The 27,463-nt window shown below is 61.3% G+C and overlaps 1 protein-coding gene across 3 annotated transcripts in view; it reads right to left on the bottom strand.

Moving 5' to 3' along the window:
• Positions 1-26,566, bottom strand: part of POU6F1 (POU class 6 homeobox 1) — a 28,490-nt gene extending 1,924 nt beyond the window's left edge. The window contains exons 1-10 of one of the 3 annotated variants that reach the window (XM_038164193.1): positions 26,448-26,566; positions 25,835-25,929; positions 14,417-14,585; positions 13,024-13,118; positions 12,202-12,427; positions 8,709-8,890; positions 6,920-7,045; positions 6,503-6,766; positions 4,383-4,506; positions 1,989-2,160 (exon numbers count right to left, since the gene is read on the bottom strand). In XM_038164193.1, coding sequence (XP_038020121.1) covers positions 1,989-2,160; positions 4,383-4,506; positions 6,503-6,766; positions 6,920-7,045; positions 8,709-8,890; positions 12,202-12,427; positions 13,024-13,118; positions 14,417-14,585; positions 25,835-25,888 — 1,412 coding nt within the window. In that variant the 5' untranslated portion in view covers positions 25,889-25,929; positions 26,448-26,566. Of the gene's footprint in view, positions 1-1,988; positions 2,161-4,382; positions 4,507-6,502; positions 6,767-6,919; positions 7,046-8,708; positions 8,891-12,201; positions 12,428-13,023; positions 13,119-14,416; positions 14,586-16,161; positions 16,291-25,834; positions 25,930-26,447 lie in introns of those variants that run through there. The other 2 variants (XM_038164192.1, XM_038164194.1) reach the window with 2 other exon arrangements.
• Between the last annotated feature and the right edge of the window lie 897 nt (positions 26,567-27,463).

Raw genomic sequence — 27,463 nt, 5'->3', positions numbered from 1 at the left:
CCCTCCTTGGCCCTTTCCCTTCCCTTTCCCACTTTCCTCCTTTGCCCATTTCCCTTTTCCCACTTTCCTCCTTGCCCACTTTCCTCTTTGTCCATTTCCCTTCTCTCACTTTCCTCCTTGCCCATTTCCCTTTCCTCGCTTTCTTCCTTTGCCCATTTCCCTTTTCCCACTTTCCTCCTTGCCCATTTCCCTTTTCCCACTTTCCTCCTTGCCCATTTCCCTTTTCCCACTTTCCTCCTTGCCCATTTCCCTTTCCTCGCTTTCTTCCTTTGTCCATTTCCCTTTTCCCACTCTCCTCCTTGCCCATTTCCCTTTTCCCACTTTCCTCCTTTGCCCATTTCCCTTTTCCCACTTTCCTCCTTGCCCATTTTCCCTTTTCCCACTTTCCTCCTTGCCCATTTCCCTTTTCCCATTTTCCTCGTTGCCCATTTTCCCTTTTCCCACTTTCCTCCTTGCCCATTTCCCTTCTCTCACTTTCCTCCTTTGCCCATTTCCCTTTTCCCACTTTCCTCCTTTGCCCATTTCCCTTTTCCCACTTTCCTCCTTGCCCATTTTCCCTTTGCCCATTTCCCTTTTCCCACTTTCCTCCTTGCCCATTTCCCTTTCCTCCATTCCCCTCCCTCACCTCTCCTCCCTGGCCCAGCTTTCCCCTTCCCCGCTTTCCTCCCATTCCCAGCTTTTCCCCCTTTCCAGACTTTTCCTCCTCCTCCCCGCCTTCCTCCCTTTCTCCCTTTCTCCCTTCCCCACTTTTCCATCTCTTCCCCTTTCCTCCTCCTGTCCCTGTCCCCGGGCCTGCCCCAAACCGGCCCCTGTGACCGCCCTGTCCCCTCCCCTGCAGCTGGCCCTGTCCTGTCCCTGTCGCCCAGGTGACATTACCTGCAGATGGCCCTGTCCTGTCCCCCAGGTGACATTACCTGCAGATAGCACTGTCCCTGACCCCCAGGTGACATTACCTGCAGATGGCCCTGTCCCTGTCCCTGTCCCCCAGGTGACATTACCTGCAGATGGCCCTGTCCCCCAGGTGACATTACCTGCAGATGGCCCTGTCCCTGTCACTGTCCCCATCCCCCAGGTGACATTACCTGCAGATGGCACTGTCCCTGTCACTGTCCCTGTCCTCCAGGTGACATTACTTGCAGATATCCCTGTCCCTGTCCCCCAGGTGACATTACCTGCAAAGGGCCCTGTCCCTGTCCCCCAGGTGACATTGCCTGCAGATGGCCCTGTCCCTGTCCCTGTCCCCCAGGTGACATTACCTGCAGATGGCCCTGTCCCCCAGGTGACATTACCTGCAGATGGCCCTGTCCCTGTCACTGTCCCTGTCCCCCAGGTGACATTACCTGCAGATGGCACTGTCCCTGTCACTGTCCCTGTCCCCCAGGTGACATTACCTGCAGAGGGCCCTGTCCCTGTCCCTGTCCCCCAGGTGACATTACCTGCAGATGGCATTGTCCCCATCCCCCAGGTGACATTACCTGCAGATGTCCCCATCCCCCAGGTGACATTACCTGCAGATGGCACTGTCCCTGTCCCTGTCGCCCAGGTGACATTACCTGCAGATGGCACTGTCCCCATCCCCCAGGTGACATTACCTGCAGATGGCACTGTCCCTGTCCCCCAGGTGACATTACCTGCAGATGTCCCTGTCCCCCAGGTGACATTACCTGTAGATGGCATTGTCCCCCAGGTGACATTACCTGCAGATGGCACTGTCCCTGTCACTGTCCCTGTCCCCCAGGTGACATTACCTGCAGAGGGCCCTGTCCCTCTCCCCCAGGTGACATTACCTGCAGATGGCACTGTCCCCATCCCCCAGGTGACATTACCTGCAGATGGCCCTGTCCCTGTCCCCCAGGTGACATTACCTGCAGATGTCCCTGTCCCCCAGGTGACATTACCTGCAGATAGCCCTGTCCCTGTCACTGTCCCCATCCCCCAGGTGACATTACCTGCAGATGGCACTGTCCCCATCCCCCAGGTGACATTACCTGCAGATGGCAGACTGGCTGTAGGCGGGGCCCTCGGTGGCCGTCAGCGCCTGCCCCACCTGGGTCTGGGTCAGCCCCAGCGAGAGGCGCCGCAGTTTGAAGTTCTTGGCGAATTCCCGGATTTCCTCCAGGTTGATCCCGTCCTCCTCCGCGCTGGGCGGGGCGGGGGGCTCTGGGGGGGGCATGGGGGGCTGTGGATGGGGCATGGATCCCAGATCCCACTGCCCAGAGCCCCTGTGCCCATGGATCCCAGAGCCCTCAGTGCCCAGAGCCCCTGTGCCCATGGATCCCAGATCCCACTGCCCAGAGCCCCTGTGCCCATGGATCCCAGATCCCCTGTGCCCAGAGCCCCTCTGCCCATGGATCCCAGATCCCACTGTGCCCATGGATCCCAGAGGCCGCTGTGCCCAGAGCCCCTGTGCCCATGGATCCCAGAGCCCACTGCCCAGAGGCCCTGTGCCCGTGGATCCCAGAGCCCCTGTGCTCATGGATCCCAGATCCCACTGCCCAGAGGCCCTGTGCCCATGGATCCCAGAGCCCTCAGTGCCCAGAGCCCCTGTGCCCACGGATCCCAGAGCCCCTGTGCCCATGGATCCCAGATCCCACTGCCCAGAGGCCCTGTGCCCATGGATCCCAGAGCCCCTGTGCCCATGGATCCCAGAGCCTGCTGTGCCCAGAGCCTGCAGTGCCCAGGAACCCAGACCCCACTGTGCCCATGGATCCCAGACCCCACTGTGCCCATGGATCCCAGATCCCACTGTGCCCATGGATCCCAGAGCCCGCTGTGCCCAGGAACCCAGGGCCTGCAGTGCCCCGGGATCCCAGTCCCTGTTTCCCCTTTTCCCAAGGACCCCAGACCCAGCAATCCCTCCTCCCCGTGGTTCTGACTCTGGTAATCCCAAAGACCCCAGTCCCTTTTATCCCTCTTCCCAGTCCCTGTTATCCCTCTTCCCAGTCCCCATTGTCCCTCTTCCCAGCCCCCGTTATCCCTCTTCCCAGTCCCCATTGTCCCTCTTCCCAGTCCCCATTGTCCCTCTTCCCAGTCCCTGTTATCCCTCTTCCCAGTCTCCATTGTCCCTCTTCCCAGCCCCCGTTATCCCTCTTCCCAGTCCCCATTGTCCCTCTTCCCAGTCCCCATTGTCCCTCTTCCCAGTCCCCGTTATCCCTGTGCCCAGTCCCCGTTGTCCCTCTTCCCAGTCCCCGTTATCCCTGTGCCCAGTCCCCGTTATCCCTGTGCCCAGTCCCCGTTATCCCTCTTCCCAGTCCCTGTTATCCCTGTGCCCAGTCCCCGTTATCCCTGTGCCCAGTCCCCGTTATCCCTCTTCCCAGTCCCCGTTATCCCTGTGCCCAGTCCCCGTTATCCCTCTGCCCAGGGATCCCAGACCCCCATTATCCCTTTTCCCCACAATCCCACTTATCTCCTCCCCCAGTTCCTCTTATCTCCTCCCACACTGTTACTCTCTTCCCAGGGATCCCAGACTCTGACATCTCTCTTCCCAAAACTTTCCAGACCCCACTATCACCAGGGGACCCCAGACCCCACTGTCCCTCCTCCCAGGGACCCCAAATCCCATTGTCCCTCCTCCCAGGGACCCCAGACCCCATTGTCCCTCTTCCCAGGGACCCCAGACCCCATTGTCCCTCCTCCCAGGGACCCCAGACCCCACTATCCCTCTTCCCAGGGACCCCAGACCCCATTGTCCCTCTTCCCAGGGACCCCAGACCCCATTGTCCCTCCTCCCAGGGACCCCAGACCCCATTGTCCCTCCTCCCAGGGACCCCAGACCCCATTATCCCTTCTCCCAGGGACCCCAGACCCCATTATCCCTCTTCCCAGGGACCCCAGACCGCATTGTCCCTCTTCCCAGGGACCCCAGACCCCACTGTCCCTCTTCCCAGCGACCCCAGACCCCATTATCCCTCCATCCAGGGACCCCAGACCCCATTATCCCTCCTCCCAGGGACCCCAGACCCCATTGTCCCTCTTCCCAGGGACCCCAGACCCCATTATCCCTCTTCCCAGGGACCCCAGACCCCATTATCCCTCCTCCCAGGGACCCCAGACCCCATTGTCCCTCTTCCCAGGGACCCCAGACCCCATTATCCCTCTTCCCAGGGACCCCAGACCCCATTGTCCCTCTTCCCAGGGACCCCAGACCCCATTATCCCTCCATCCAGGGACCCCAGACCCCATTGTCCCTCCTCCCAGCAACCTCAGACCCCACTATCCCTCTTCCCAGGGACCCCAGACCCCACTATCCCTCTCCCCACATGGTCCCAGTTCCTGCCGTGCCCCTTCCCACTATTCCCCCAGCCCACCATCCCTGTGCCAGCCGTGCCAGTGCCCCCAGTGCCCCCAGTGCTCCCAGTGCCCCCAGTGCCCCCAGTACTCACTGGCCACCAGCTGGCTCACGGTGGCCGTCTCGGAGCACGTGATGGGCACCGGCGACGGCGACACCTTGGTGACGGCCGCGGGGCTTGTCCCCACCCCGGCCGGGGCCGGCTGGATGGGCTGCACCTGGGGGGACCCGGGGGTCACCTGGGGGGACTCGGGGGTCACCTGGGGGGGGACCCAGGGGGGACCTGGGGGTGACCTGGGGGGACGGGGACGGGGACGGGGACCCGGGGGAGACCCGGGGGTGACCTGGGGGCCTGGAGGGACCCGGGGGTGACCTGGGGGTGACCTGGGGGGACCCGGGGGTGACCTGGGGGTGACCTGGGGGTGACCTGGGGGGACCCGGGGGTGACCTGGGGAGGGTGTGGGGTGACCTGGGGGCCTGGAGGGCCCCGGGGGTGACCTGGGGAGGGCATGGGGTGGCCTGGGGGTGACCTGGGGGGGACCCGGGGTGACCTGGGGGTGACCTGGGGGCCTGGAGGGACCCGGGGGTGACCTGGGGGGGGACCCGGGGTGACCTGGGGGTGACCTGGGGGCCTGGAGGGACCCGGGGGTGACCTGGGGGTGACCTGGGGGGGACCCGGGGTGACCTGGGGGTGACCTGGGGGCCTGGGGGGACCCGGGGGTGACCTGGGGAGGGCCTGGGGTGGCCTGGGGGTGACCTGGGGGGACCCCGGGGTGACCTGGGGGAGGGCGTGGGGTGGCCTGGGGGTAACCTGGGGGGAGACCCGAGGGTGACCTGGGGGCCTGGGGGTCCCAGGGGTGATTTGTGGGGGACCAGCTGCTCTGCTCCCCGTGGGCCACGTCCCGCTGGGAGAGCTGGTGGCACCAGGAGGGGGACGGGGTGACCGCAGGGACAGCGCTGGGGCAGGAGGGGCACGGCCCGGGGGTGCTCCTGGGGTCCCAAACCACGTGGCCAGGACCCAAAGGTACCCATGGGTGTCCCCACAGGTGCACACAGCACCCCAAGGTGCCCACAGGCTCCTAAACCTGTCTGGGTCCCAAAGCCACGCCACACGGCTGGGTGCCAGGAGTGTCCCCCCAAAACCACGGGGCCAGGTCCCAGAGGGGCTCACACCCCCCAAAATGACATGGCCAGGTCCCAGAGGGGCTCACGTCCCCCAAAACCACGCAGCCAGGTCCCAGAGGGGCTCACGTCCCCCAATATGACATGGCCAGGTCCCAGAGGGGCTCACATCCCCCAAAACCACGGGGCCAGGTCCCAGGAGCTTTTTTTTTGGTGTCCCAAAGCCACCTGGCCGTGTCCCAAAGGCACTTCTGGCTCCCCCAAGGTCGTGTGCCTGGGTCCCAAAGGCACACGGGGGGTCCCAAAGCCACATGGGGGGTCCCAAAGGCACACGGGGGGTCCCAAAGGCACATGGGGGGTCCCAAAGGCACACGGGGGGTCCCAAAGCCACAAGGGGGGTCCCAAAGGCACACAGAGGGTCCCAAAGCCTCAAGGGGGGTCCCAAAGCCACACGGGGGGTCCCAAAGGCACACGGGGGGTTCCAAAGGCACAAGGGGGGGTCCCAAAGCCACAAGGGGGGTCCCAAAGGCACACAGAGGGTCCCAAAGGCACACGGGGGGTCCCAAAGCCACACGGGGGGTCCCAAAGGCACACAGAGGGTCCCAAAGGCACATGGGGGGTCCCAAAGGCACACGGGGGGTCCCAAAGGCTCTCCCCTGCTCCCAAGTCCCCTTGGCTGGGACGCTGCCACCCTTTGGCCCCATTGCCAAGGTCCCCCAGCCGTGGGGCAGCTTGGGGGGCTCAGGGGTCTCGGGGTGCAGAGGCTCCCCTTGTTCTTGGGGGGCTCAGGGGGTCGGGGTCACTCTTGGGTGGTCTCGGGGTGACTCAGGGGGGCTCAGGAGGTCTCGGGGTGACTCGGGGGGTCTTGGGGTGACTCAGGGGGGCTCAGAAGGTCTCGGGGTGACTCGGGGGATCTCGGGTGACTCTGGGGGACTCAGGAGGTCTTGGGGGGCTCGGGGGGTCTTGGGGTGACTCTGGGGGGCTCAGGGGGTCTCGGGGTGACTCGGGGGGGCTCAGGGGGTCTCGGGATGATTGGGGGGGGTCTCAGGGTGACTCGGGGGGGGCTCAGGGGGTCTCGGGGCGTGGCCTCACCTCGCTTTTGATGGGGGGCTCAGCTGGCCCGTTTTTCTTGCCGGGGGCCGGAGCGGGGGGGGCGGTGGCCAGGGTGGTCCCCGCGGCCAGGGGGGTCCCCGCGGCCAGGGCGGTCCCCGCGGCCAGCGTGGCGATGACCTGGCCCTGCGCGTTGAGCAGCAGCTGCGGTGTCACCGGTGTCACCTGCAGGCTGGGCGCGGCCGGCGCGGGGGCGGCCGCGGCCACCCCGGGAGGGGCCACGACCCACGGCAGGGTCCCGATCACCTGGGGGGGGACACAGAGCTGGGGGACCCGCAAACCGGGGGGGGGGACACAACCCCTGGGAGCACCCCCAGGTGACACAGCCCCTCCCCAGGTGACACAGCCCCCCCCAGGTGACACAGCCCCCCCCAGGTGACACAGGCCCCCCCGCGGTACCTGGCCCGGGGTGGCGGTCAGGAGCTGCCCCGGGATCCCCTGGACGCTGGGGAGGGGGGTGGCGATCACGGGGGGGGCACTGAGGGACCCCAAAAGCTGCGGCTGCGCCCCCAGAGCCGCCGTGAGCTGCGGGACGGAAACGGGGTCAGAGCCGGGCCGGTGGGGGCCGCCGGGACCCCCTGGGATTGTCCCCCTCCCCCAGCGGCCACTGGAGTCCCTGGGGGTCCCTAAATCCCCGAATCCATAAATCCCCTAATCCATAAATCCATCCACTGGGAGCTGCCCAAAGCAGAGCTGCAGCTTGTTGGAATGGGGAAACTGAGGCAGAGACTGCGTGCAGGGAAACTGAGGCAGAGATAGAGTTCAGGGAAACTGAGGCAGGGATTGCGTTCAGGGAAACTGAGGCAGAGACTGCGTTCAGGGAAACTGAGGCAGAGATAGAGTTCAGGGAAACTGAGGCAGGGATTGCGTTCAGGGAAACTGAGGCAGAGATAGAGTTCAGGGAAACTGAGGCAGGGATTGCGTTCAGGGAAACTGAGGCAGAGACTGCGTTCAGGGAAACTGAGGCAGGGATTGCGTTCAGGGAAACTGAGGCAGAGACTGAGTTCAGGGAAACTGAGGCAGGGATTGCGTTCAGGGAAACTGAGGCAGAGACTGCGTTCAGGGAAACTGAGGCAGGGATTGCGTTCAGGGAAACTGAGGCAGGGATCTTGCACGTAAAACGGGCTGGGATCGTGCGCAGGGAAACTGAAGCTCAGATCCTGCACTGGGGAAACTGAGGCAGGGATCTTGTCCCAGGAAACTGAGGCTGGGATCCTGCACTGGGGAAACTGAGGCAGGGATCTCATCCCAGGAAACTGAGGCAGGGATCTCGTCCCAGGAAACTGAGGCTGGAATCCTGCACTGGGGAAACTGAGGCTGGGATTGTGTCTGAGGTAACTGAGGCAGGGATCTTGCACATAAAACCAGGGTGGGATCGTGCACAGGGAAACTGAGGCAGGGATCCTCTCCAGGCACACTGAGGTCACAATCTGCCATGTGGAAAGTGGGAGTGGGATCCTGCCTGGGGAAACTGAGGCAGGGATCCTGCCTGGGGAAACTGAGGCAGGGATCCTGTTCTGGGCCCCGGGGATGGAACCCTGCCTGGGGAAACTGAGGCTGGAACCCTGCCTGGGGAAACTGAGGCAGGGATCCTGTTCTGGGACACGGGGGATGGAACCCTGCCTGGGGAAACTGAGGCATGGATCCTTTTCTGGGACACGAGGGGCGAACCCTGCCTGGGGAAACTGAGGCTGGAACCCTGCCTGGGGAAACTGAGGCAGGGATCCTGTTCTGGGACACGGGGATGGAACCTTGCCTGGGGAAACTGAGGCAGGGATCTTGTTCTGGGACACGAGGGGCGAACCCTGCCTGGGGAAACTGAGGCTGGAAACCTGCCTGGGGAAACTGAGGCATGGATCCTTTTCTGGGACACGAGGGGTGAACTCTGCGTGGGGAAACTGAGGCAGGGATCTTGTTCTGGGACACGAGGGGGGAACCCTGCCTGGGGAAACTGAGGCAGGGATCTTGCTCTGGGCCCCGGGGATGGAATCCTGCCTGGGGAAACTGAGGCAGGGATCTTGTTCTGGGACATGAGGGGTGAACCCTGCCTGGGGAAACTGAGGCAGGGATCTTGTTCTGGGCCCCGGGGATGGAACCCTGCCTGGGGAAACTGAGGCCGGGCGGCGGCCCTGGCATTCCCGGGGCTCCCCCCTGCCGGAGCCCGGGCCGGGCTGGGCTCGGTCCTTACTATGCCGGGGTTAAAGGCCAGTCCGGCGATCTGGGGCTGGACGGACATCGGGGGGTCCTTTGGGGGGGTGGGCGCCGGGGGGGGCTGGGGCAGCAGCGGGGGCTGCCCCGGGGGCGGCGGGGGCGGCCGCGGCGCCGGGACCGCCGGGACGGCCGGGACGGCGGGGCTGAGCACGGCGGCGGCTGCGGAGAGACGGAGACACCGTCAGTGGCGACACCGGGGACAGGCGACCGCGTCCCCCCGCCCCCGCCCCGCCCCGCTGTCCCCTCCCTCACCTGGCGGGGTCTCACCCGCACCCGGTGCTGCTGCAGCACGGAGCGGGGGAACCCAAAATGTCCCCGGACACACCTGGCACAGGTGAAGGGTCCCTAAAAGCCCCCCGAGCTGGGGTCGGTCCCTCCCCTTCCCCACCTGCAGGGCCCACCCCCCTCGCCTGCTGCAGGGGGGGCTCACCTGGAGCCCCAAAGCTGCACCTGACACCCCAAAGCTGCACCTGAGACCCCAAATCTGCACCTGGAGCCCCAAAGCTGCACCTGACACCCCAAAGCTGCACCTGACACCCCAAATCTGCACCTGGAGCCCCAAAGCTGCACCTGACACCCCAAAGCTGCACCTGGAGCCACACCTGACACCCCAAATCTGCACCTGACACCCCAAATCTGCACCTGCAGCCCCAAATCTGCACCTGGAGCCACACCTGACACCCCAAATCTGCACCTGACACCACAAATCTGCACCTGGAGCCCCAAAGCTGCACCTGACACCCCAAATCTACACCTGGAGCTGCACCTGGAGCCCCAAATCTACACCTGGAGCCCCAAAGCTGCACCTGACACCCCAAATCTGCACCTGGAGCCACACCTGACACCCCAAATCTGCACCTGACACCCCAAATCTGCACCTGGAGCCCCAAAGCTGCACCTGACACCCCAAATCTGCACCTGGCACCCCAAATCTGCATCTGGAGCCGCACCTGGAGCCCCAAATCTGCACCTGACACCCCAAATCTGCACCTGGAGCCCCAAAGCTGCACCTGACACCCCAAATCTGCACCTGGAGCCACACCTGAGCCCCAAATCTGCACCTGCAGCCCCAAAGCTGCACCTGGAGCCACAAATCTGCACCAGGAGCTGCACCTGGCACCCCAAATCTGCACCTGGAGCCCCAAATCTACACCTGGAGCCCCAAATCTGCACCTGGAGCCCGAAATCTGCACCTGGAGCCCCACATCTACACCTGGAGCCCCAAATCTGCACCTGACACCCCAAATCTGCATCTGGAGCCGCACCTGGAGCCCCAAATCCGCACCCGGAGCCCCAAATCTGCACCTGACACCCTAAATCCGCACCTGGAGCCCCAAATCTACACCTGACACCCCAAATCCGCACCTGGAGTTGCACCTGGAGCCACACCTGGAGCCCCAAATCTGCGCCTGGAACCCCAAATATGCATCTGGCGCCCCAAATCTGCATCTGGTGCCACACCTGAGCCCCAAATCTGCACCTGCAGCCCCAAATCTGCACCTGGAGTCCCAAAACTGCACCTGGAGCCCCAAATCTGCACCTGACACCCCAAATCTGCACCTGGCACCCCAAATCTGAACCTGCAGCCCCAAATCTGCACCTGGAGTTGCACCTGGAGCCCCAAATCTGCACCTGGAGCCACAAATCTGACCCTGGAGCCCCAAATCTGCACTTGGAGCCCCAAATCTGCACCTGACACCCAAATCTGCACCTGGAGCCCCAAATCTGCATCTGGCACCCCAAATCTGCACCTGGAGCTGCACCTGGAGCTAAACCTGGAGCCCGAAATCTGCACCTGGAGCCCCAAATCTACACCTGGAGCCCCACATCTACACCTGGAGCCCCAAATCTGCACCTGACACCCCAAATCTGCACCTGCAGCCCCAAAGCTGCACCTGGAGTTGCACATGGAGCCCCAAATCTGCACCTGAGACCCCAAATCTGCACCTGGAGCCCCACATCTGCACCTGGAGCCCCAAATCTGCATCTGGCACCCCAAATCGACACCTGGAGCCCCAAATCTACACCTGGAGCCACAAATCTGCACCTGGAGCTGCACCTGGAGCCCCAAATCTGCACCTGGAGCCCCAAATCTGCACCTTTCACACTTCACTTCCCCAAATTCGCTTCAATTCCCCAAATTCAAGCCCTTTTCAGAGCCCTCCTGCAGCCACAGCTGGAGTCCCAAAGCTACACCAGGTGCCACATCTGGAGTCCTAAATCTACACCAGGTTCCACATCTGGAAATCTATACCAGGTGCCACATCTGGAGCCCCAAAGCTACACCAGGTGTCACACCTGGAGCCTCAAAGCTACACTAGGTGCCACACCTGGAGCCCCAAATCTACATCAGGTACCACATCTGGAAACGTCAACCAGTGCCACAGCTGGAGCCCCAAATCTACATCAGGCGCCATATTTGGAAATCTACACAAGGTGCACACCTGGAGCCCCAAATCTAAACCAGGTGACACAGCTGGAGTGCTAAATCTACACCAGGTGCCACAGCTGGAGGCCCAAAGCAACACCAGGTGCCACATCTGGAGCTCCAAAGCTAAACCAGGTGCCACACCTGGAGCCCCAAATCTAAACCAGGTACCACACCTGGAAATCTATATCAGGTGCCACACCTGGAGCCTCAAAGCTGCACCAGGTGCCACAGCTGGAGCACCAAATCTACACCAGGTGCCACATCTGGAGTCCTAAATCTACACCAGGTGCCACAGCTGGAACCCCAAATCTGCACCAGGTGCCACAGCTGGAGCCCCAAATCTACACCAGGTGCCACAGCTGGAGCCCCAAATCTAAACCAGGTGCCACAGCTGGAGCCCCAAATCTACACCAGGTGTCACACCTGGAAATCTATATCAGGTGCCACACCTGGAGCCTCAAAGCTGCACCAGGTGCCACAGCTGGAGCCCCAAATCTAAACCAGGTGCCACAGCTGGAGGCCTAAATCTACACCAGGTGCCACAGCTGGAGCCCTAAATCTACACCAGGTGCCACACCTGGAAATCTACACCAGGTGCCACACCTGGAGCCTCAAAGCTGCACCAGGTGCCACAGCTGGAGCACCAAATCTACACCAGGTGCCACATCTGGAGTCCTAAATCTACACCAGGTGCCACATCTGGAGCCCCAAATCTACACCAGGTGCCACACCTGGAAATCTACACCAGGTGTCACACCTGGAGCCTCAAAGCTACACCAGGTGCCACATCTGGAGCCCTAAATCTACACCAGGTGCCACATCTGGAGCCCTAAATCTACACCAGGTGCCACACCTGGAGCCCCAAATCTGCAGCAGGTGTCACACCTGGAGCCCCAGATCTACACCTTGATCCTCCAGCGCCCCGAGTCCAAGCCCGCGGGCTCCTGCGGCCGCAGCCGAGCCCCAGAGCTGCCCGCTCTCGCTGCCAGTCCCCGGTGCCGCGCCGGCTGCCCGGGCGGGCGCGGTTACCTGCGGTTACCTGTGAGATTGGCTACGGGCGGTTTGAAAATCGCCCCCGCAGGTGCCGCCGGCGTCAGTCCCGGGAGCGCGGCGAGCGTTGCTGTGGGAATTGTCACCAGGGCCAGCGCCTGCTGGCCTGTCACCTGACCTGCAATACTGATGGGGATAAGAAGAGGTTGAGTAACTGTCCCTGCCGGAACCATTACTCCTGTCACACCTGTGGCTAAGCTTTCCTGAGCCAACACCTGCGGAGATAAATGAGATTTGAAAGAGAAACACAAATCAACGCCCTGCTCAGCATCAGGGAAACCCCCGCGGGGCCCCCCCGCCCGGCCTGGGACACCCCTCTGGGGAGGGGGCAAAGGGGGAACCCCCCGGTGAATCCCTCTGGGGGGGGGGCACAGGGGGAGCCCCCCTGCCCGGTGAGCCCCTGGGGGAAGGGGGATCCGGGGGGCTCCCTGGTGAACCTCGGGGTGGGGGGGGGAGAAGGCGAAGGGGGAGCCCCCCTGAACCGGGAACCCCTCTCCGTGGGGAGATGGGGGGGAGCTCTGTGAAGGGGGGGGCACTGGGGGGCTGTGGAGGTGCCTCTCTGGAGGGGATTAAGGGGGGTCCCCCCCTCCTGCTGACCCCGCTCTGTTGGGGTGGGGGGCAGAGAGGGGATCCCCTTTACCCCGGGGTCCCCCCTAACACAGGACCCCTTCTCCATAGGGACACCTGGGGCCTCCCTTCTCCCCGGGTCTGCGCGGGGGGACAAAAGGGGTCCCCCTTACCTGGCCACCCCCTCTCTGCGGCCACCTCCCCCGGGGTCCCCCCTGGCCCCCCGGCCCCGGGGGACAGTTACCTGTGGGGTGGCCTGCACGGCCAGGTGTGTCACGCCGGGCTGGCTCGGGGCCGGGCTCGAGGGCACCGGGGTGGGCGACGCCGCTTTGGCTTTACCTGGGGGACAACCAGGCCGGGGTGAGAGGGAGGGTGACACCCCAATTCGGCACGGCCGGGCAGTGAGCACCCTCCCTCAGGTGTCCCCAGGTGCGGGCACAGCGCGGGGAGGGGACGCAGGAGGGGCAGGGACCCGGGCCAGCCGCAGCGGGACCAGGGGGTGACACCCGCCACCCCCCGGGTGCGGCCTCCTCCTCCCCCGGCAGGAGAGAGGATGGGAGCCGGGACAGGTGACAGGTGACAGGGGACAGGTGACAGGCGACAGGCGCGTGTCCTGCCGGATCTGGGGCGTTGGCCAGAAAGCAGTGAGGAATAAAGCGGGATCTCCCCAAAACGAGAGCTGCCGGGGGGACGGTGGGGCGGGACCCGCAGCAGGACTGCGGAGCAGCCCAGGTGACACCAGCCAGGTGACACCAGCCAGGTGACACAAGCCAGACACCCCCTCTGCTCCAAGGGATGGAGCTGGGATCGATCCCGGGAGAGAGAGACCCGGGGGAACCGGGAACGATCCCGGGAATGGGAGACCCGGGGGAACCGGGAACGATCCCGGGACGGAGAGACCCGGGGGAACCGGGAACGATCCCGGGAATGGGAGACCCGGGGGAACCGGGAACGATCCCGGGAGAGAGAGACCCGGGGGAACCGGGAACGATCCCGCGACGGAGAGACCCGGGGGAACCGGGAACGATCCCAGGGATGGGAGACCCGGGGGAACCGGGAACGATCCCGGGACGGAGAGACCCGGGGGAACCGGGAACGATCCCGGGACGGAGGGACCCGGGGGAACCGGGAACGATCCCGGGAATGGGAGACCCGGGGGAACCGGGAACGATCCCGGGACGGAGAGACCCGGGGGAACCGGGAACGATCCCGGGACGGAGGGACCCGGGGGAACCGGGAACGATCCCGGGAATGGGAGACCCGGGGGAACCGGGAACGATCCCGGGAATGGGAGACCCGGGGGAACCGGGAACGATCCCGGGAATGGGAGACCCGGGGGAACCGGGAACGATCCCGGGAGAGAGAGACCCGGGGGAACCGGGAACGATCCCAGGAATGGGAGACCCGGGGGAACCGGGAACGATCCCGGGAATGGGAGACCCGGGGGAACCGGGAACGATCCCGGGACGGAGAGACCCGGGGGAACCGGGAACGATCCCGGGAGAGAGAGACCCGGGGGAACCGGGAACGATCCCGGGACGGAGAGACCCGGGGGAACCGGGAACGATCCCGGGACGGAGAGACCCGGGGGAACCGGGAACGATCCCGGGAATGGAAGGGAAGGGGGAGTCTCTCACCTGCCGCCTCCCCGCCGGACGAGCTCGGGGTGCTGGCGGGAGCGTCCTCCACACCTGGGGGGCCCCCCTGTGCCGGGGACCCCCCCGCTCCCTCCCCGGCCGTTTTGGGGTCCCCATCCACCCCCACCTCCAGCACCCGGATGGTCTCGTGGCTGGACATGACGATAACCTGCAAACGGACCCCAAAATCAGCTCCAGGTGCGTCACCCCGCGGCCGTGTCCCCCAAGGCTCCCCCCCGTCCCCCTGGTTTTGGGGCGCAGAGTCCACTTGGACCCCGGAGGAGGGAGGAACGGGTGGGGGAGTCCCAGCCCCCCGACACCTCAGTGCTTTGCTGGCATCACCCCAACTCCAGGGGCACCCCCGGCTGACACCTTGGGCAGGTGAAGCGCTGCCAGCGGTCGCAGCACCCCCAAATTCACAGCACCCCCACACCTAAAGCACGCCCTCACCTGCAGCGCCCCCAAACCTACAGCAAAACCTCCACAGCTGCAGCACCCCCAAAACAGGACCGGCAGCCCCAAAACAGAACCGGCACCCCCAAAACAGGACCGGCACCCCCAAAACAGAGCCGGCACCCCCAAACCTACAGCAAAACCTCCGCAGCTGCAGCACCCCCAAATCAGAACCGGCACCCCCAAAACAGAACCAGCACCCCCAAAACAGAACCGGCGCCCCCAAACCTACAGCAAAACCTCCGCAGCTGCAGCACCCCCAAAACAGGACCGGCACCCCCAAAACAGAACCAGCACCCCCAAACAGAAACAGCACCCCCAAACCTAAAGCACCCCCAAACCTACAGCAAAACCTCCACAGCTGCAGCACCCCCAAAACAGGACCAGCACCCCCAAAACAGAACCGGCACCCCCAAAACTAAAGCACCCCCAAACCTACAGCAAAACCTCCGCAGCTGCAGCACCCCCAAAACAGGACCGGCACCCCCAAAACAGAACCAGCACCCCCAAACCTACAGCAAAACCTCCGCAGCTGCAGCACCCCCAAACAGATCCGGCACCCCCAAACAGAAACAGCACCCCCAAACCTAAAGCACCCCCAAACCTACAGCAAAACCTCCGCAGCTGCAGCACCCCCAAAACAGGACCGGCACCCCCAAAACAGAACCAGCACCCCCAAACCTACAGCAAAACCTCCGCAGCTGCAGCACCCCCAAACAGATCCGGCACCCCCAAACAGAAACAGCACCCCCAAACCTAAAGCACCCCCAAACCTACAGCAAAACCTCCGCAGCTGCAGCACCCCCAAAACAGGACCGGCACCCCCAAAACAGAACCAGCACCCCCAAACAGAAACAGCACCCCCAAACCTACAGCAAAACCTCCACAGCTGCAGCACCCCCAAATGGAGCCGGCACCCCCAAATGGAGCCGGCACCCCCAAACAGAACCGGAACCCCCAAACAGAATCAGCACCCCCAAACGGAGCCGGCACCCCCAAACAGAATCAGCACCCCCAAACGGAGCCGGCACCTCTAAAGAGAACCAGCACCCCCAAACAGAACCGGAACCCCCAAACAAAACCGGCATCCCCAAACAGAATCAGCACCCCCAAACGGAGCCGGCACCCCCAAATGGAGCCGGCACCCCTAAACAGAACCGGCGCCCCCAAACGGAGCTGGCACCCCCAAATGGAGCCGGCACCCCAAACCTAACGCACCCCAAACCTGCAGAGCCCCGCACCCCTGCAGCACCCCGGGCCGGTGTTTCCAGACGCAGCCGCTCCCCCCGTACCTGCAGCAGCGTGGCAGGGACAGGAACGCACACGGTGAGCGCCCCGAACCCCGCGGCCATGGCCGGGGGCAGGGGAGGGACCGCGCTGGGCCCTGAGCCGGAGGAGCGGCCCGGGCGGGAGGGATCGGGCTCCTTATCCCGCCGGACAGAGCCGCTATCAGCGGGTCCTGCCCTTCGCCGCGGCAACACCGCCCCAGAAACACCCCCGAGCTGCTGGGACGTTCCCCCAGTCCCAGGGACACCCCCAGTCCAAAGGACACCCCCAGTCCCAGGGATGTCCCCAGTCCCAAGGACACCCCCAGTCCCAAAGGACACCCCCAGTCCCAGGGATGTCCCCAGTCCAAAGGACACCCCCAGTCCCAAAGGACACCCCCAGTCCCAGGGATGTCCCCAGTCCCAGGGACATTCCCAGTCCCAAAGGACACCCCCAGTCCCAGGGATGTCCCCAGTCCAAAGGACACCCCCAGTCCAAAGGACACCCCCAGTCCCAGGGACACCCCCAGTCCCAGGGATGTCCCCAGTCCAAAGGACACCCCCAGTCCAAAGGACACCCCCAGTCCCAGGGACACCCCCAGTCCCAGGGATGTCCCCAGTCCAAAGGACACCCCCAGTCCCAGGGACACCCCCAGTCCCAGGGATGTCCCCAGTCCCAAAGGACACCCCCAGTCCCAGGGATGTCCCCAGTCCAAAGGACACTCCCAGTCCCAGGGACACTCCCAGTCCCAGGGATGTCCCCAGTCCCAGGGATGTCCCACTGGCCCAGCCCCTCATTTGGAGTGTGGGGTCCCAGCAGGGCCAGAACGAGCAGAGCCCCCAAAGTGCCCCCAGACTCATGGGGAGGTGACAGAAATCCCCAGCAGAAGGTCCTGGCAGCTGCGGGGGTCTGATCTTCACTGCCCCCTCTGCTCCAGCTCTCTCCTCCCCCAGGTGGGACCTGGGCACGTCAGAGCCACTGAGGCTCCCTGGTGCCCCAGAGCTCGGCGAGGTTTTCCCCCTGAGAGAGCCCAGCCGGCCCCCAAAGGGTTAATGGGGACACAACCTGACCCTGAAAGGGTTAATGGGGACACAAGCAGACCCTGAAAGGGTTAATGGGGACAAAACCTGACCCTGAAAGGGTTAATGGGGACACAACCTGACCCTGAAAGGGTTAATGGGGACAAAACCACCGACCCTGAAAGGGTTAATGGGGACAAAACCTGACCCTGAAAGGGTTAATGGGGACAAAACCACCGACCCCCAAAGGGTTAATGGGGACACAAGCAGACCCTGAAAGGGTTAATGGGGACACAACCGCCGACCCCCAGAGGGTCCAGCACTGTTCCTGAACCTCCTGAGAATGCGGCTGCTCCCCTGCAAGACCCAGAGCAAACCCAACCCTGCCCTAAACCAGAGCAAAATTCAACTCTCTACTAAACCAGAGCAAACCCAACCCTCCCCTAAACCCAGAATCAATTAAACTCCTCCTCTAAACCAGAGCAAACCCAACCCTCCTCTAAACCAGAGCAAACCCAACCCTCCTCTAAACCAGAGCAAACCCAACTCTCCTCTAAACCAGAGCAAACCCAACTCTCTACTAAACCAGAGCAAACCCAACCCTGCCCTAAACCAGAGCAAAATTCAACTCTCCCCTAAACCAGAGCAAACCCAACCCTCCTCTAAACCCAGAATCAAACTCCTCCTCTAAACCCAGAGCAAACCCAACCCTGCCCTAAACCAGAGCAAAGTCCAACACCCTCCTAAACCCAGAGCAAAATCCAACTCTTCCCAAGTGGTCACTGAGGGTCCCTGGGGTGGGTGCAGTGGTCAGTGCTCAGTGAGGTCAGTGCTGGTGTTGGGGTTCCCGGTGTGACCCAGGTCTCTTTGGGGTTCCCTGTGGTCATGGATGTTGGGGTTCCTGGTGTCACCCAGGTCTCTTTGGGGTTCCTGCTGTGACCCAGGTCTCTTTGGGGTTCCCTGTGCTCAGTGCTGATTTTGGGGTTCCCGGTGTGACCCAGGTCTCTGCGGGTTCCCTCTGCTCAAGGATGATGTTGGGGTTCCCTCTGCTCAGTGCTGGTGTTGGGGTTCCTGCTGTGACCCAGGTCTCTTCGGGGTTCCCTCTGCTCAGGGATGATTTTGGGGTTCCTGGTGTGACCCAGGTCTCTGCGGGTTCCCCCTGGTCAGGGATGGTGTTGGGGTTCCTGGTGTAACCCAGGTCTCTTTGGGGTTCCTGGTGTGACCCAGGTCTCTTTGGGGTTCCCGGTGTGACCCAGGTCTCTTTGGGTTCCCTCTGCTCAGTGCTGGTGTTGGGGTTCCCGGTGTGACCCAGGTCTCTTTGGGGTTCCCTGTGCTCAGGGATGATTTTGGGGTTCCTGGTGTGACCCAGGTCTGTGCGGGGTTCCCTCTGCTCAAGGATGGTGTTGGGGTTCCCGGTGTGACCCAGGTCTCTTTGGGGTTCCCGGTGTGACCCAGGTCTCTTTGGGGTTCCTGGTGTGACCCAGGTCACTGCGGGTTCCCTCTGTCACAAAGCCCAGCTGTCCCCCAGGGAGGTGACACTGACCCGGGGTGGGGAGCGGGGGTGGCACCCCGAGTGTCACTCCGTGGTCACTGTCCCCTGTGACCAACGGCGTTGCTGTCCCCTGGCTCTGACAATTCCCGACCCCCCCGGGGTGCTGGGGCTGGGGGATCAGTGCCACGGGGGGGGGGATGCTGGGGCAGGGCAGCAGAAAAAAGAGGGAAAATCAGAATTCCAAGGAGATTCCCACCAGCTCCTTGGGCACGGGGGGGGGTCTCACCCTCCCAGCCCCCCCAGGAGCTGACCAGTCCCACCAGTCCTGAGTGGGGGGCGCTGGGCTCGCAGGGGAGGCTCCCAGGCTGTGCCAGGATTTGGGGTGGCCCCTCTGCCCTCCCAGTCTCACCCCGCAGCTGCCGGAGGAGAAACGAGCCGGGAATGGAATCAACCCTCAGCGGGGGATTTTTCCTTCTCCTGCTTTGCAATAACCCGGGCTGAATTCTTCCCTTTTCTGGGACCCGATGGAGCTGTGTGGGACCAAGGAGACCTTGAACTGTCCCCAAAAGAACTGCCTGCGTTATCAACTTAACAATTGTAGGAATTGTTATTGTGAGCAGCTTGTTGGGCAGCTAAATTATCTGAAACAGATTATTTCATGTGCTGTCAGTTTGGGTTTTTTTTGCTAAGTTGGTTTTGTCTTTTTTTTACTGGGAAAAAAAAAAGAATGGAGTGGGAAAAGCTTTTCTTTTCCTTTTAGGTTAAATGTACATTTACCTCATGTATAAATTTGTATCAGCTAATTGAAAATCAGGGAACTGACCCAAATTAGGCCTGGGAGTTGGTACATTAATGAATGCTTGGAATCACCCGGCTGCAGGAATTTGGGGATTTCAGCTGCAGTTCCATTTTGGGCATTTCAGTGTCAGTTTTGCCTCGGAAGGCTTTGGATTTGGGCTGGATTTGGCTGAGTTTTGCAGAGTTATGAACAAGGGAATGAAACGACCTTGACAAAACCCAAGGAAACGTCCCAGGGGCCCATCCCAGGGCAGGAGAGGGGACAGGGATCAAACACGAGGGAATCTCTTCCCAGCTCCCACCTGAGAGCAATGAGGGATTTGTCTCTGGGTCTGCTGGTGGATAAAACCAGCCCTGGCAGATAAAAGAAACAATGGGAAGGGTTCCACTGATTGGTGAATGGGAAAAAGAGATTTGCTTTCACAAATAAACTTTAGGTTTGCTGATAAATGAAATTGGACGTTGAAAGATGAAAGAAACAATGGGGGGAAGAAAAACCCCTGAATTCCACAAGAATTAAAAATGAAAAGGGAGGGTTGTGCATTAGAGGGGAATCTTCGGTATCAGGGGTTCTGGGAAGACTGAACCTCTCGAGTACCTCGGAAATGGGGAAAAAGAGAGGGAAATTGGGATAAAAAGGAGGCTCCAAAACTTGGAGAGAGCCCAGGGGAATGCCCCACGGCCTCTCCCTTTATTGAATAAAGCCAAAGGGCTCCTCTGGCTCCTTTTTGGACACAAACCTCTGGTGTTTAAGGATTAAATTTCCTGACACACCCAACCCTTCCTGAACCACTCACAAACTGTGCCTCTGCATTGGAAACGATACAGCTTTCCTAAGGACTGTCCTAATTAATGGTTTCAATGAACTTTTCTCATTAATGGCTTTCTCATTCATGGCTTTGGGAGCCCAGGCTGGGGACACGGCCGAGCTCGGGGCTGCGCTGAGCCAGCCCCAATAAACACAGCCTGGCACAGGGAGATGTTTGTGCTGGAACCGGGCGTGAGGAACACGGGATTTACAGAGCACAAGGACACTCTGCTGAGCCCAGAGATAAGGAAGAGACACAGGCGGCCCACAGCTGCACTGGAACTCTCCCCGGCGGGGAAAAAGGCCCTGAAGAGACTGAAAATGGGAATGAACCAGCACCAGAAGAGAAAGCAATAACCATAAACTGCTAATTAATGACAGTTCTGTAATTTATAGCCAATGGGCACGAATTTCTTTGCTGGCTAAAATGCAGAAAGGGTGAAAAGTCTTGGAAGCGTGTGGTGGGGTGAGTACGTGCAGAGCAAGCTGAAGAAGCTTAACATTTGCTCCTCCTTCATTTTCAGCACAATTATTGTTATTAAAATTATTCTAAATGTTCCAAGCAGAGCAAGGTTCCAAGGATGGACCCCAGGCTCGCAGTTTTCCTGTCTTTGTGCCTCATGGTGAGCGGGAATGGAATTGCCATTGCTCCCTGGTTTGTGTTTTCAAAGGCTCCGGCAGCTCTGGGGCAGCTCCTGCCCTCTTCCCTCCCTCCTCTCCTTCCTCCTCCTCTCCCCTGGGTGAAAATCAGCCCCACGCAGTGTTACAGAAACGTTACAATTCTGGCTTTTTGCAAATATTGAAAAGGATTCTTTATGTGCACTTTAACCTTTTTGTAGAGATACAGTTTGAGTTTCTGGTGCTAATTAAGCTCAGTGCCATAGCTGATACAGATCCATGTTATAATATCGGATTTTTGCAAATGTTGAAATGGATTTTATGTGTGTGCTGTTAAAGTACCTGTGCAACGCACACAGGATGAACACACCTGTACACGCAGGATGAACACACCTGTACACACAGGATGAGCACACCTGAACACAAAGGATGAGCACACCTGTACACGCAGGATGAACACCTGTACACGCGGGATGAACACACCTGTACACGCAGGATGAGCACACCTGAACACAAAGGATGAGCACACCTGTACACACAGGATGAGCACCTGAACACGCAGGATGAGCAGACCTGTGCACACAGGATGAACACACCAGTATACGCAGGATGAACACCTGTACACACAGGATGAACACACCTGTGCACGCAGGATGAACACACCTGTACACGCAGGATGAACACACCTGTACACGCAGGATGAACACACCTGTACACGCAGGATGAGCACCTGAACACGCAGGATGAACACACCTGTACACACAGGATGAGCACACCTGTACACGCAGGATGAACACACCTGTACACACAGGATGAGCACACCTGTGCACACAGGATGAACACACCTGAACACGCAGGATGAGCACACCTGAACACGCAGGATGAAAACACCTGTGCACACAGGATGAGCACCTGAACACGCAGGATGAACACACCTGTACACGCAGGATGAACACACCTGTACACACAGGATGAACACCTGAACACGCAGGATGAGCACACCTGTGCACACAGGATGAGCACCTGAACACGCAGGATGAACACACCTGTACACACAGGATGAGCACACCTGAACACACAGGATGAACACCTGAACACGCAGGATGAGCACACCTGTACACGCAGGATGAACACACCTGTACACGCAGGATGAGCACACCTGAACACACAGGATGAGCACACCTGAACACACAGGATGAACACCTGAACACGCAGGATGAGCACACCTGTACACGCAGGATGAGCACACCTGTACACGCAGGATGAGCACCTGAACACGCAGGATGAGCACACCTGTACACGCAGGATGAACACACCTGTACACGCAGGATGAACACACCTGTACACACAGGATGAGCACACCTGAACACGCAGGATGAACACCTGAACACGCAGGATGAGCACACCTGTACACGCAGGATGAACACACCTGTACACGCAGGATGAACACACCTGTACACACAGGATGAGCACACCTGAACACACAGGATGAACACCTGAACACGCAGGATGAGCACACCTGTACACGCAGGATGAGCACACCTGTACACGCAGGATGAGCACCTGAACACGCAGGATGAGCACACCTGTACACGCAGGATGAACACACCTGTACACGCAGGATGAACACACCTGTACACGCAGGATGAGCACACCTGTACACGCAGGATGAGCACCTGAACACGCAGGATGAGCACACCTGTACACGCAGGATGAACACACCTGTACACGCAGGATGAACACACCTGTACACACAGGATGAGCACACCTGAACACACAGGATGAACACCTGAACACGCAGGATGAGCACACCTGTACACGCAGGATGAGCACACCTGTACACGCAGGATGAGCACCTGAACACGCAGGATGAGCACACCTGTACACGCAGGATGAGCACACCTGAACACGCAGGATGAGCACACCTGAACATACAGGATGAACACACCTGAACACACAGGATGAACACACCTGTACACACAGGATGAGCACACCTGTACACGCAGGATGAGCACACCTGTACACGCAGGATGAGCACACCTGAACACGCAGGATGAGCACACCTGAACATACAGGATGAACACACCTGAACACGCAGGATGAGCACACCTGTACACACAGGATGAGCACCTGAACACGCAGGATGAACACCTGTACACGCAGGATGAGCACACCTGAACACACGGGATGAGCACACCTGTACACGCAGGATGAGCAGACCTGTGCACACAGGATGAACACCTGAACACACAGGATGAACACACCTGTACACACAGGATGAGCACACCTGAACACACAGGATGAGCACACCTGTGCAGATCTGCCAACCTGTGCACATTGGGTTCTGATTTGGGTTCTGATCCCCGGGATTTGGGTTCTGATCCCCAGGGATTGATTTGGGTTCTGATCCCGGGATTTGGGTTCTGATCCTCAGGGACTGATTTGGGTTCTGATACCTGGGGGTCGATTTGGGTTTTGACCCCTGGGGATTCTTTGGGATTCTGATACTCCTGGGACTGAGGTTCTGATCCTCAGGGACTGATTGGGGTTCTGATCCCTGGGCATTGACTGGGGTTCTGATCCCTGGGAATTGGGGTTCTGATACCTGCTAGGATTGGGTTTCTAATCCCCAGGGATTGATTTGGGTTCTGATCCCAGGGGTTGATTTGGGTTCTGACCCCCAGGGATTCTTTGGGATTCTGATACTCCTGGGACTGGGGTTCTGATCCCTGGGCATTGATTGTGGTTCTGATCCCTAGGATTGGGTTTCTAATCCCCAGGGATTGATTTGGGTTCTGATCCCTGGGATTGATTTGGGTTCTGATCCCTGGGCATTGATTGGGGTTCTGACCATCAGGGACTGATTGGGGTTCTGATTCCGGGGATTGGGGTTCTGATCCTCAGGGACTGATTTGGGTTCTGATCCCCAGGGATTGATTTGGGTTCTGATCCCTGGGATTGGGGTTCTGATCCTCAGGGACTGATTTGGGTTCTGATCCCCAGGGATTGATTTGGGTTCTGATCCCTGGGATTGGGGTTCTGACCATCAGGGACTGATTGGGGTTCTGATCCCTGGGAATTGGGCTTCTGATACTGCTGGGATTGGGGTTCTGATCCCCAGGGATTGATTTGGGCTCTGACCCCAGGGATTGGGGTTTTTATCAGGCAGGTCCTGCCTTTCACAACTGCAAAACTCCCCCAGACCCAGCCCGGAGGTGTTGGGCCATTCCCAGGCCCGAGTGTGGCCCTGAAGGGTTAATGGGGTCCTGGAAGAGGATCCCCAGGGAATAAATGGGGTCCTGGAAGGGTAAATGGGCTCCTGAAGCGTAAACGTGCCCCTAGAAGGGAAAATGGGGTTCTGAAATGGTAAATGAAGCCCTGAGGGGCCATAAACAGAAAACGGGGTGGTGGAGAGGGAAGGGGTTCAAGGAGGGACACCTCCAGTCCCAAAGGACACCCCCAGTCCCAAAGGACACCCCCAGTCCCAGGGATGTCCCCAGTCCCAAAGGACACCCCCAGTCCCAGGGATGTCCCCAGTCCCAGGGATGTCCCCAGTCCCAAAGGACACCCCCAGTCCCAGGGACACCCCCAGTCCCAAAGGACACCCCCAGTCCCAGGGACACCCCCAGTCCCAGGGATGTCCCCAGTCCCAAAGGACACCCCCAGTCCCAGGGATGTCCCCAGTCCCAGGGATGTCCCCCCTGGCCCAGCCCCTCATTCAGAGTGTGGGGTCCCAGCAGGGCCAGAACGAGCAGAGCCCCCAAAGTGCCCCCAGACTCATTTCTGGGGCCCCTCATGAGGACTGGGGGTGACCCCGATGTTACATCAGAGGGGGTAAAACTTCGCCCCACCCCCTCCAGGGGGGATTAATTAATGATTAATTAAACCTGGCTGTTCCTCCTGAGCCTGTATGAATCCATCGAGCTGGCACCCCAAAACCCGCAGCACCCCAAAACACAGCAGCACCCCAAAACACGGCGGGTACCCCCCACCTGCATCATCCCCACACCCACAGCACCCCAAATTAAAACAGCACCCCAAAACAGCGCCCCGCACCTGCAGAGTGTCCCCTCCAGCCCCACAGGTGAGGTGCAGGGCCAGGTGAGCCCCCCCAAATCTCCTGCAGGCATTCCAGCCCAGCCCAGGGCACACAGGGGGCGTCCCAGCCCCGCTCAGGTTTTGGGGGTGAGGGTCTCACCCCTGGCTCGATTTTGGGGATGGAGGTCCCACCCCTGGCCCGGTTTTGGGGTCCCACCCCCTGGCCCGGTTTTGGGGTGGGGGTCCCAGTCCAGGTCCGGTTTTGGGGTCCTCCTACCCAGCCCCGTTTTGGGGTCCCCCTCTCCAGCCTGGTTTAGGGTCCCACTCCCAGCCCGGTTTGGGGTGGAGGTCCCACCCCTGGCTGGTTTTGGGGTCCCACCCCTCGGCCCGGTTTTGGGGTGGAGGTCCCACCCCTGGCTGGTTTTGGGGTCCCATCCCTCGGCCCAGTTTTGGGGTGGGGATCCCCCTCCCCAGCCCGGTTTTGGGGTCCCCCTCTCCAGCCTGGTTCGGGGGTCCCACCCCTCGGCCCGGTTTTGGGGTCCCCCTCTCCAGCCTGGTTTAGGGTCCCAACCCCAGACCAGTTTTGGGGTGGAGGTCTCACCTCTGGCTGGTTTTGAGGTCCCACCCCCAGACTGGTTTTGGGGTGGGGATCCCCCTCCCCAGCCCGGTTTTGGGGTCCCCCTCTCCAGCCTGGTTCGGGGGTCCCACCCCTCGGCCCGGTTTTGGGGTGGAGGTCCCACCCCTGGCTGATTTTGGGGTCCCACCCCTCGGCCCGGTTTTGGGGTGTGGATCCCCCTCCCCAGCCCGGTTTTGGGGTCCCCCTCTCCAGCCTGGTTTGGGGGTCCCACCCCTCGGCCCGGTTTTGGGGTGTGGATCCCCCTCCCCAGCCCGGTTTTGGGGTCCCAGCCCAGTTTGGGGGGCCATACCTGCTCGTTGACCGTCAGCAGGGCCTCCTGGGGCGGCCCCGGGCACGGCTCCATGGTGACCTGGCACAGGTGGGCAGGGTCACACCTGCCACATGCTGCAGGAGGGGACAAGGAGGGGCTGTCACCAACGGGGCCACCAACGGGGGTCCCCGGGGGGATGCGGGGTCTGGGCTTCCTCTCAGCCCCTCTGAAACCCTAAAAACGGGGATGGGCCAGGTGACAGCCCCTCTCTGGAGCCCACCCAAATCTCCAGGTGACACCTGGCTGCCCTCCCAAGCCCCCGGTGGTCCCTGAGGGGACCCAAATTGTTGGGGACAGGAGTCACAGGGATGGGCTCGGGATTCACCCCCCGGGTGGGTTCCCCTGCCCCGGAGAGCTGCCAGGGATCTGGGGGAACACCCCAAAGTCCTGCGGCAGCTTCTTCCTCCACCCGAGGCTGGAAAAGGGGGGAAAGCTTCTGCTCCTGTCCCAGGTGGGACCACCCCGCCCCTGCCCCCACACCTGTCAGACAGGGGGGCCTCGGTCCCCAAACAGGGACCCCAAACGGGAAGGGAGAAGGAGGAAGGGGAAAGGAAGGGAATCCCCCGGGGTTCTGGGGGTCCCAGGTACTCACCCAGGGCTCGTTCTGGGGTGAGGGACCCTCGCTCGGCACACGGGGCTGGGTGTGGCTCCTGTCCCCCGCTGGGCTGGGGGCTGCCGGGCTTCGGGGGCTCCTGGGGCTCGGGGGCTGCCGGGGTTCGGGGGCTCCCGGGCTTCGGGGGCTGCCGGGGTTCGGGGGCTGCCGGGGTTCGGGGGCTCCCGGGGTTTCAGGGGTCCGGCTCTCTGCAGTCCTGGTTGCAGCTCTCAGGAACTCTGGGCTCCGGCTTTCTGGTTTTTGGGGTGTCTGGGCTCCGGCTCTTTGGGTTTTGGGGTGTCTGTTCTCGGGCTCTCTGGGTTTGGGGTCTCTGGACTCCGGCTCTGCAGGATCTGGGGTCTCTGGGCTCTGGCTCTCTGGTTTTGGGGTCTCCGGCTCTCCTGCTTTTGGGGTGTCAGTGCTCTGGCTCTCCAGGTTTTGGGGTCTCTGGGCTCCGGCTCTGCAGGATTTGGGGTCTCTGGACTCCGGCTCTCTGGTTTTGGGGTCTCTGGACTCCGGCTCTGCAGGATTTGGGGTCTCCGAGCTCTCTCTCTCTGGTTTTGGGGTCTCTGGGCTCTGGCTCTCTGGTTTTGGGGTCTCCGCCTCTCCTGCTTTTGGGGTCTCTGGGCTCCGGCTCTGCAGGATTTGGGGTCTCCGGCTCTGCAGGATTTGGGGTCTCCGGCTCTCTGGTTTGGGGGTCTCCGGGCTCCGGCTCTGCAGGATTTGGGGTCTCCGAGCTCTGTCTCTCTGGTTTTGGGGTCTCCGGCTCTGCAGGATTCGGGGTCTCCGGCTCTGCAGGATTTGGGGTCTCTGGCTCTCTGGTTTTGGGGTCTCCGAGCTCTGGCTCTCTGGTTTTGGGGTCCCTGGACTCCGGCTCTCTGGTTTTGGGGTCTCTGGGCTCCGGCTCTGCAGGATTTGGGGTCTCCGGCTCTCTGGTTTTGGGGTCCCTGGACTCCGGCTCTCTGGTTTCTGCCCCTCCTGGTTTTGGGGCTCCAGCTCCCGGGGCTCCTCCGAGT

This window comes from Motacilla alba, chromosome 29 (assembly GCF_015832195.1).
Source record: "Motacilla alba alba isolate MOTALB_02 chromosome 29, Motacilla_alba_V1.0_pri, whole genome shotgun sequence".
Taxonomy (NCBI): Eukaryota; Metazoa; Chordata; class Aves; order Passeriformes; family Motacillidae; genus Motacilla; species Motacilla alba.
The sequence above is the reverse complement of the archived record's forward strand: the minus strand, read 5'-3'. Positions and strand labels throughout refer to the sequence as shown.